The 10,492-nt window shown below is 45.3% G+C and overlaps 1 protein-coding gene across 1 annotated transcript; it reads right to left on the reverse strand.

Moving 5' to 3' along the window:
• Positions 1 to 1,046: 1,046 nt before the first annotated feature.
• CALM1 (calmodulin 1) lies at positions 1,047 to 9,141 on the reverse strand. The gene is made up of 6 exons (XM_036991562.2): positions 8,913 to 9,141; positions 6,111 to 6,141; positions 4,998 to 5,141; positions 2,726 to 2,832; positions 2,155 to 2,290; positions 1,047 to 1,971 (listed from the first exon to the last, which is right to left on the reverse strand). The coding sequence occupies exons 1-6, from the start codon at positions 8,913 to 8,915 to the stop codon at positions 1,943 to 1,945; spliced, it is 450 nt and encodes a 149-aa protein (XP_036847457.1). The 5' UTR covers positions 8,916 to 9,141; the 3' UTR covers positions 1,047 to 1,942.
• Between the last annotated feature and the right edge of the window lie 1,351 nt (positions 9,142 to 10,492).

The following is a 10,492-nucleotide window of genomic DNA, read 5'->3' on the forward strand; positions in this document are numbered from 1 at the left end:
GAGCAGCAGAGGCAGATGGGTGGGCTCCTCTCCACTGCTCTGACCCACCCCTCTGGCAGGAATTCTAATAAGCTGCAAAATGCCAGAGAGACAGGGAGTAGGAGAGGGAGAAGCTAAGGGTCTCTATAAATCAGCCCCGAATGCACCCATGTGGCTGCCAAGACTTCTCACTGCCTTGGAAGCAGCCTGCCACTGTTCCCTGGCAAATTAAAACCTCCCACACAAACACTCAAAACCCAAATCTCCTTGTTAATAGGTTACAACCAGTTACCACCCTGAAAAATGCGTATCTGACCTTCTTTCAAAAAGTTCTGCACTAAATGCAACATGCCTTGCCTTTAAAGGGAGCTTTTTAAGCAGACCAACCCCACTGCAAAGATCAGTACCAGCACCTCTTAGTTTGGGTTACAGGTTTATAATTAGACACAAAATTCCCTCTGAGCTGGAGTTGTACTTTCAAGCTGGGGACTAGCCTTAGTTCTACTTGGGGGTTAAAAGCAAAGTCAAAGTCAACTTAAAAAAAGGAAGCTAAGGTTAAATATCATCATAAATTAAAAATCGTGAATCACAAGGTGACTGGTAGTGTCTTTTAGGCATGAGACTGGCTTAGAAAAGTGACTACTGCTTCTGCCACACAGCGAGGACTGAATTAGACACACTAAATCATGTCTCTTGCACAGAGGATCTCAAGTAGTTACATAAAACAGGTAATCAGCAGCACAATTTAAAAGAACCCCTAAATACATGCTTGAAAAGTGGTTTTTTCCTTCATTAAGAGCTCTACTGCCTGAATAATCATTAAGTTACCATGATTCCACCCCGCCCTCCCCCCAGTGAAAATACAGAGACCTACATGTCCATAAAAATGATGAAGCAATTGATGTCTGCTTGATTTTAGGCAAGGTTGCAGGCTCAGAGGTTGGTGCTGGGATGTCAAGAGGGAGGAACACCCAAGGCTGGGCTGTGGGCATTTAAAGGTACACTGGCCTCCCCTCCACTGTCTTGTCCCCATTTAGATCTCAGCTTTACAAAGCATTTAACACCACTTTAAGTTAATGGTCTTTTTATTGGAAAAAAAAAACTAGCATTTACAACTTGGAATGGACGTAAATTGTAATTTCTTGAACAGCAATGTTGATGGTTGTGCTGAAGTCCACAGCCACAGCCTACTCTGCTGGCTCCAAGTCCTGGTTCAGAAGGTTTTAAAAACAGAGAGTCCAAAGATGCTCCCTTAGGTAAAGTTTGTTTTTAAAAATTTGTGTGAACAGTGACAGCCTGATACCCATTTCGATCTAGTACAGTGCAGACAACGCTAAACCAACACACACAGGCGTGCCACCCACCAGGGTGTGTCACCGTCACCATGGGTCGGGGCACACATAAGTGCAGGAGGACCTTTCTGCTAGTGGGGCTACTTCTAGACAGTTTATTCTTCACCCATTTTCTGCACAGCATCCTGAGGTAAACCAATTTTAAACGTGTTTGTTTTCAGTAAACCAGCTAATGACAATTTATACTAACAAATTGAACTAAAACCCATTTGAATAGGTTTAGAATTTGTTTTTTCATTTTTCGTTTTTAATACAAATGCCTGACTGTGCTCAATTGTCAAGCTGCATGCATGAAAAACTGGCCAGCCCAAACAGTGTATCAATCACTAGCAAATGGAACTGCAAGGAGGCCACTAAGTGCTTCCTTGTCATTAAGGTAGTACAAGTATTTATATTGTAAAAGTGATGTGTAGCTTGATCTTTAGGGGACAGGACCACCAACCAATACATGCAGATTTTTTGTGTGTGGACAGAAGGTACTGTTGACATTCAGTTTTGCTATATAGAAACAGAATGAGTAAATGAACTTTTTTTTTTTTTTTGCAAGAGGTAAGTAAAAGATTCAATTTGATTCTTCTAGAGGGGGGGAAAAAGGAGTTGAAAGTAGGTCTTCATTTTGCAGTCATCATCTGTACGAATTCTGAAAAGACAAATAATCATAACTTTTGATTATCTTCAAAAGCAGCTTTAATGAACACAACATCTCTGCTCTGCATTAAAAAAAGAAAAAAAATCAGTGAATGTCTGGTGAAGCAGTTAACTTGTCTACAGATCCTATAGTGAAAACTATTAAAAATTAGGCTAAAGAAACATAGTATTTTACCTTCATAGTTGACTTGTCCATCTCCATCAATATCTGCTTCTCTGATCATTTCATCTACTTCTTCATCTGTTAGTTTTTCTCCTAAGTTTGTCATGACATGACGTAGTTCTGCCGCACTGATGTAACCATTGCCATCCTGTGAACATTCAGCAATTGTTACTGATACTAGCTGACAGTGGTTCTGTGTGGGCAAGTAGGTCTGGGACTAAATTATGTCCTCTCAAGTTACTGCCAACTCAGTATGTCAACAATTCACCCATCTCCAATTGCCACCTCTACCTACCAAATACATGCAGTCAGCAAACACAGAAAATGCAAGAGCTTTTCAAAAGCTAAGAGATTAATGACAATTGGGAAACCTGGTTCAAAATTTCTCTATTTAATATGCTTACCCTCAGCCAATAAGGTTACTGCAGTTAAGTCCAAGATATTTGAAAGTGAGATTACAGAGGCTCAGGCAGTTAGGTAAGTGTTCAGTTAGGTAAGCGTTCTAACAAGATTGTTAAAGCTTTTAGAAATGATAGCAAAAAGCCATATTTGAGTACCATCTGCAATGTAAACACAAGATTACCTTGTCAAAGACTCGGAATGCCTCACGGATTTCTTCTTCACTGTCTGTATCTTTCATTTTTCTAGCCATCATAGTCAAAAATTCTGGGAAGTCAATGGTGCCATTACCTCAAAATTAAAAAACAAAGCTGATGTGAAATAAGTGCCCTGGTAACACTACGCTGCAGTGATAATTTTAGAACCGTTTTACAGTATGGTAAGTGCTTGCTAGGATAAACTAGTAAATTGTTTTATTAGGTTGAACCACTATAGATCTAAACTGTTCAGGTACTTCACAAGGCAATTCACATAACTCATATAATTCAAACTTGTAATCAGTGTCCAGGATAGCATTTAATGATGCAAAGGAACCTGCACATACAGATTCTTCAGCACTAAAGGGGGCTGTATAGTTCAAGAGAAAAAGGGCACAAAAGCACCACAGGCTGAGTCTTTCTCCCAAGGAAAGCACTCAGGTTGCCTTTCCCACCCTGGAGTGTTTTTGGAAACCATATATAAGTACCAACCCTGGAGTTAGGGAGATCACTTGGATCTAACTCTTCCTTGGCTGGTGATGCCAGTAAAGGCCTGTAACTGGGCCACTAGGAGTGAAAAATGTTTTTAGGGAACATGATGAGAAGGGAAAAATTGACTTTGTTATGCCAGGACCATGAAGCATTAGGAAGTCTTCTCCAGAAGGTATTTCTTAGTCACAGGATGGTAAGGGACCTAACAGTTTTCTTTCCAACTCAGTATCTTTATTTTCCATTAAGGGCAAGACTCAAAAGTATTTTCACAGCTCAGGCCATTACCATTTAGGCTACTGTGTTGGAATAATCTGTTCTGTGGCCAGTATTCCAAACAACTCCTCTCAAACTAAAAGATGACTACCCCCAATGACAAGCCACCAAATTAACAGTTCAACTTGAATTAAATGGGAATAGGATTACACTGAAAGAAAAATACCTTAAGTTATTCATTTTCACCAATACCTTTAAATCAATACACTGACTCAGAGATCCCTCCTGAGTCCTTCTGGCCTCCAAAATTTTAAAGCATTATCCACATTCACGAAAGACACAATAAATTACACGAGTGCTGTCTCACAGCCACACAGAGAAGATGTGACTAAGCATCATAATAGATTCTGCAAATATAAGATTCTGTGGCCTGAAACAAGTTCCCTTCTTGTTCCATTCATTCTGAGGGCCTAATACACTTTGCCAGTCCCCAAGCAGTTTCCCGGGGTTTACACAAAACAGGAGAGAGCCACCTTATGCTTCCAGATGGCTGATCATCTTAGCAATCAAACCAGAGAGACAACTAAGAACCACTTTTTCCAAAACAGTATCAAAGGTGGAAACAGTCTTTAGAAGTAGTCTAAATAGGCTGAAACTATTATTAAAGAGCTTACTCAAAACCCCTGGCTTTTCACTGTTATGTGACCAGAAAAAAAATGATTCTACTTTAATCACATAATCATAGTTTTTTAAATGGCCACTATCAAGTCAATCACCAGAAAGTAGTCTAGATCCAACTGTTTATTCCTAGTTCATCTTTTAAAAATTTATTGTTCCACAATGTTATATAGTACATTGGTACTTATATATGGTTTCCAAAAACACATTTTTTTCCTCGGAGTGGGGGGGTGCTCAAAAACTGATGGAAGGGAGCAATAAAAGGCCTACTGTCCATTGTTCTAGAATCTGGAGAAACAGATGACTGATTGGCGACCAATGCTACTGGGGTTACTTTGTGTTCCTCCTGGCTCTGCACCTTACGTATCTTCCCCTTCTATTAGGTTCTATAACTCTATTCCTTACACTCATCATACATCCCAATTCTGATTCTCAAAAGTCTTCTCAATAAACATATCTATAGCTCACACTGTACTCTATATGAAGGCCTAGAAGTGTTCTTCCCCCACTTCACTTGAGATTTTTCTCCTCCTCTTAGAGACAATAGGCTTATTAAAAACATCTATTGCCATTTATTTTTACTTCCCCCAAAGGAATTGGTGCCGACTCATGGGCCAGTTGATAAAAGATTGAGCAGTAGGTCACGCAAGTAGGAAAGAACAATACAGTGATCTGATCCAGGAAACGTTCTAGACAGTGAACAGGGTGAAAGGCAGGCCCATAATCTACTTATTTTTATTGTCAATGACCATAAAGCAACCACAGAAAGGACCTCTGCACATTAACTTGCTCTGAGGACCTGAAAGACAATCTTGTAACATGTCTGAACTTGAATTACACAACACTGGTGCTCATTCATAGTTCTAAAGCCCTTACCATCAGCGTCCACTTCATTGATCATATCCTGCAATTCAGCTTCTGTTGGGTTCTGACCCAGTGACCTCATGACAGTTCCAAGTTCCTTTGTTGTGATGGTACCATCGCCATCTTTGTCAAATAGGGAGAAAGCTTCCTTGAATTCTGAAAACAAAAATGTATTTTTTAGAATGAATATCTTTCTACCGATTGAGCCACAACAAACAGTTCTGCTGGGCTTGCCAAAGCAAGCCATCCAAGTTGTACAAGTTAGCAGAAACTGCCTGGTCTTTATCTAGTGAAATAAAGACCATAGTAGTTCTTTTAGACTGGCCTTCACACAGTAGTCTCTGTAAACTAACATTGCTCCTGGTAACCAGTTCCATAAAACCACAATATTCTCACCTTTTTTTAAGAAGGTTAAGCTTAAATATGGTTATATTTATCTGTTATATATTAAATATGGTTGCTGTATCTGACAAATGAAGGCTGGTCCACATATTCCCTCGTAAGGCCCCTTTCTGCTAAATTTCTATAACCATTAAGAACTTGTTTCACAGCAACATGAAGAGGTTTCTAGAAATATACATTCCCAAGTAACCAGTGTGATGTCTTTACATGGCATTCAGAATCTTCCAAAGGCATTCCTGGTTTCCTAGAGAGAAATCATCTCAACAATGTCCTCCAAGGAACATTAAAATCTAAACCAAAATAACTCCCTTCCCAGTTATTATAAGGGTCCTCCTAACACTCTTTTTCACCTATTACATTTATTTTAGAATAGCAAGCACAAGCTGCCACGGTTAATTAGAAAACTTTAGACCTGTGGCATAAGAATTCTAAATCACAGTTTTGAGTAACAGGCTCTACAATCTCAACACATGCAAAGCCCCACACACCATGAAGCATAGTTAAATAATCCAGTATGTTAAGAAATGGGCATTCTTAGTTCTACTTCCTGCCACATTTCCAAAACACTGGCAAGGAGTAACACCCGACCTAAATATTTCTGCTTGTTTTCATTTAAATAAATTCTTAGGAAACTGCTCAGATTATATAGGGGGAGGGGACAAAGGAGTCACCAAAACTGCTCTAGTTATGGCCTATTGGGACTCCCTGAAGTCATCAACTTACCAGCAATCTGTTCTTCGGTCAGTTGGTCAGCCTACATTGAGAAAGAAAAGGTTATAATTCAATCCAAAAGAATTTGCCTGAGATCAATAGTTTTTTCCAATTATACTTTTAATGGTCATCTTTCAAATCAATCTTTAAAAAATATCAACCATATGAAAACTAGTACTGTTATTTAATGAAAATAATTAGAATAAAGGCACCCTTCTGTGCTATTTTAAAAACAAACGAGGACAAGGAAGTGCTTGCATCTCACTTCAGATTTTCTCTCTAGACCTTTGGCTCTGTGCTAAGGTCTAACTAGGAAAAGGTCAGTTCATAATTTGAAAAATGGCACCTCTAGTGGCAAAAGGCCTCATAGCATCAGCTGCAGCTGCAGGCTCTGAGAAAGAAGAGCGCCACCTATTGCGTGAGGGACGCCGCAGTCCCCGCTGCCATCCAAGAAGGCACCCAGCCTGACGCTGTTTGTCACCGCAGCTAGGATTGTGTCCAGGGGCAGGCTTTTAGCGCACCTTGCGCATTGCTGCGGGCGCTCCAAATCTCCAAACTGACATTACATAATAGCATTCAGTTGGATTAACAGGATTTATATCTATTTTATGAGATAAGTGAGAAAAATACACAGCAATGGTTTACCCCACCAACTGCATTTCCACCTAATAAATGCTTTCCAGTCATTTAAATTAGGCAGTTATTTGTTAAAAGCCTGCTATTGGCAATGGCTAATGACCTCGGTCAAATTATCCTATGATTCAGAAACCAGGAAAAAAATGGAATCACTCTACATCAGAGCTGTTACAAAACTGCAAACATTAAGTACATACAAAACTACATAGTAATTATACCACTATCCCCTCTTTTTTCTTAAGAGGAGGAACTATTAACTTTGCTAGAGGATATTTACCCACCTTAAGGATGACATAAGAACTCATAACAAACACACTTTACTCAAGTTTGGTAAAAGCCAGGAAAGTAATTCTCGCTTGCATTTTGGTCTCCGCAACACTGAACCTGTGCCTCCAGCTAGGGGAATTCGAGATCTCAAGGAGAGCTACTGTGTATTTTAATTTTAATGAAGGATGCCTAATGAAACCAGCTACAAAGTCCTCATAGAAAGCTGATAGCATTTACTTTATTCTCTTTTATTAAAAGTTTCACAATAGAAATGGTGTTGCAATTTTTGATGAGGGAAAAACTTATTTTTTCAAATTAGAACTGGGTTTTCCTTTCCACCCCAGTCACTGCAAGCTGGTTTTCTTTATATCGAATGAAGGAGACACGACGGTTTACGTAACACCAGGGCAACAACTGTCTTGTACAACAGGAAGCGCCGCCACACCTCACAAAAAGAAGCTGTCACCTTACCAAGGAGAACAGTCCCACCTCGCTACAAAACTGTGTTAGAGGGATATGGAGGGCATCAGCCTTCCTCTAGAAAGAAATGCCACCATCATCACCCCCAGTCGCACTTGCTTTGGGGTCAAAGGTGCTCTGAACCTGCCGGGAGCCACCTTCCCACCAGACCAAGCCAGAAAACGCTGTGGGTGATGTCAGCCAGCCGCGGGAGGAAGGGGGCTGTGGAACACACACCCAGAGATGCACTGGCGCATCGGGCAATCCAGAGGCTGCAGAGAAAGCGGAAACGTGGAGAGCATCTCCCTGGGAAGTAGCGTGGGGTGGTGAAAACGCTGGGCGAGGGGTCGGCCTGGGGTGCGTGCCCTGGGTGTAGGCGGGATCCTGAGAGGAGAGGCGCCCCAGGGCGGGTGTGGGGGTGCCACCCTTCCCAGGCCAGGGCGACCCTCCCAACTCCACCCCCATTTGGGGGCCGCGAGATGGGCGGGCGCCCAGCCCGCCCCACGCCTCCCACCCGCTTCTGCTCCCCCAGGCGGCGAGCTCGCCGTGCCGCCGCCTCCTCCCAAAGCAGAAACTTTGCGTCTCTAATGGAAACCGAGCCGCGCGCCAGCTCCCTCCTCCCCCGCCCCGCCGCCCCAATTAGCGCGAGCCGAGCGCCTCCCGCGGGAAGGCACCTCCGGTGTACCCAAGACCACGCACGCCTTTACTGCCGCACTGGTTGGGGGCTGCAGGGGTGCCAAACAGTGAGATTCGAGTCCCGGCCATGCCGCACGGCCCCGCCCGAGCTCACAGCAGGCGGCCCGCCGCTTCCGCACTCTCCGCCCCCCACCCCTCGCCTTCCTGCCCCCACCCCACCCTTCCCCGGCTCCTTCCTTCCCAGCCCACGCCCGCGCCGCGCCCCCCGGGATGGAGGAGGGGAGCGCCGCTGCGAGGGGAGGAAGAGCGGGCGCTCACTGCGCCCCCCACGCCCCGACCGGAGCAAAGTGCGCCACCGGTCGTCCGTCCCATTCATTCTCTGCGCACCTTCCCTCCCGCCACCTTTCGCCGGGGAGTGGGGGGCGTATAGCGCCCGGCCCCGCCCGGCTCCCCCGTCCCCCCCTCCCCGGCCCCGGCGCAGCGCTGCGGTAAACCGGGTGCTGCGCGCTGGATGCAGTGGTGCGGGGCTGGGGGAGGGGGTGATGCGGTAGGCCCTGATGCAGTTGCGGCTGTGGCCCCTGCCGCGGACAGCCCTCGGCCAAGTCAGCTTCGAGACGGACCAAAATGTAAGAGATCCTTGGCCGAGGAAACCGAGATGCAAGTCCCGAATGCATTGTTCATAACCGCAGCTGCTGCGTAACACCGGAAAGGAGAAAAAAAGCCACACACACCAAAAAACCAGAATAAACGAAAAACCTGGTTAGAAATCATGGGCAGGCGGCTGCTACACGCCGGCGTTTACCACTCCCGACCTACCATGGTGCGAGCGAAGGGAGGAAAAGCAGAGGTCGCGAGGGTGGCTGCCCAGCGCAGAAGCTCTGATGGCCAGGGAGCCTCCGATGCGGCTGCTGCTAAGGCGCGGTGTGCGCTGAGCGCTCCGCCACCGCCGCTACCGCCGCCGCCTGCGCCGCCGCCCAACTACGAGTAACGGCGCCGCGTCCGCGAGGCTCACCGCACCACTGCCGAACTGCGAGCCTTCGCTCCACGGTATATATACGGCGCTCCGTATCCCTCCGCCGCGGCCGCGGCCGCCGAGCTCGAGCGGCGCTGGCGAGGGCCGGGCCTTGCCTGCTTGGCCCCGCCCCCGGCGCGCCCGGCCTCCCGCCGCCGCCCGCGCGCCCGGCTCCGCGAGCCCAGACCCGGGACCTGGACCAGAGGAGCTCGAGGGGCCGCGGCGAGGAAACCCCAGAGACGCCCCTCCGGGGCCAAGGCGAGACCCGGCGTCGGCATAGTCCCGATCTGGAGCGGCCCCAGGCTTCAGAAGCCGTCAGACCCTCACCCCAGCTCTACCCCACCTGTGGGACCCCCTCCCTCCCCATCTCACTGGGGCGCCCAGCAGGAGGGCTCCCTGGGGGTGCCCAGCTGGCAGCCTGCTGTTCGGGGAGCTGCGGAGGTTCTTGGGGCGGGCGGCGACCGCGGAGACCCGGCGGCAGAGGAATTGACCGCACACCTTCAGCCGCCCAGGAAGGGGGTCTGGAAGGGGCAAGGCAGTTAACCTCGTGCAAGAAATTGGTCATTTTTCTTTTCAAAATTTGAAGCACTATCTGAGACAAATTATATATGTTGAGTTGCTAAATCTGTGTCATGCTCATATTCTTGACAATCTTACTTTGTTTTTATGTTCCTACTGAATTTTTGTGTGTGTGCCTGAATAACCTCTCTCCCCTACCGTTTTGTTATTTTTCCTACGGAAAATACTATTCATCCTGGCTACAGCCTCACTGAAATTAATGTACCTCAGTATCTCCTATAAACCTTAAAATTCATGATTTGAATTTTTTCCCTTAATGTTCCTTTCCTGAGAGAGATCAGATCTTTATTCATAAATCCATAGAAAAGAGAAAAAAATAGATACTTAGAATCTCCTACATGACTGCTGGAACATACAGCCAGTTGACTCTATGGAGTAGACCACATTTTAACGTACAATCTTGATTATATGCCTTTTAAAATAGTATTTTAACTTGAAATTTGCTGTTTTCAATTTTTCAGTAAACTAGAAAATGGACAATTTCAGTTACTAATTTGAAGCCCAGAACTTATAAAAAAAATCTTGACAAAATGCTGCAGTTTCTTTTCTTGCCAAGGCAAAACACAGAATTTGATCTTTTGTTTACCGGGCCTGGGCAACAGTTGCAAGTTATCATCGCTTACTCTTTCAGAGAATGTAGCAAAGTGTGAATGAGGAGCTCTGCTAGAAAGGGCTCGGCTTGACGGTCCATTCACCTCGTCACCACCGTCACCATCTTGTGATCATGGGAGCAAACTGAAGTGGAAATAAAGCATATATATTAATGGGATAGTTGGAAATAGAGAAATAATGGGAAAAGGATTAA

This window comes from Manis javanica, chromosome 8 (genome assembly GCF_040802235.1).
Source record: "Manis javanica isolate MJ-LG chromosome 8, MJ_LKY, whole genome shotgun sequence".
NCBI lineage: Eukaryota > Metazoa > Chordata > Mammalia > Pholidota > Manidae > Manis > Manis javanica.

Excerpts from the sequence above, each read along its gene's own strand:
- CALM1 (XM_036991562.2), bottom strand. Across the intron at positions 2,833-4,997 it reads CAATGAAGTGGACGCTGATG|GTAATGGCACCATTGACTTC; the intron begins GTAAGGGCTTTA and ends TTTAATTTTGAG. Across the intron at positions 2,291-2,725 it reads CATTCCGAGTCTTTGACAAG|GATGGCAATGGTTACATCAG; the intron begins GTAATCTTGTGT and ends GAATGTTCACAG.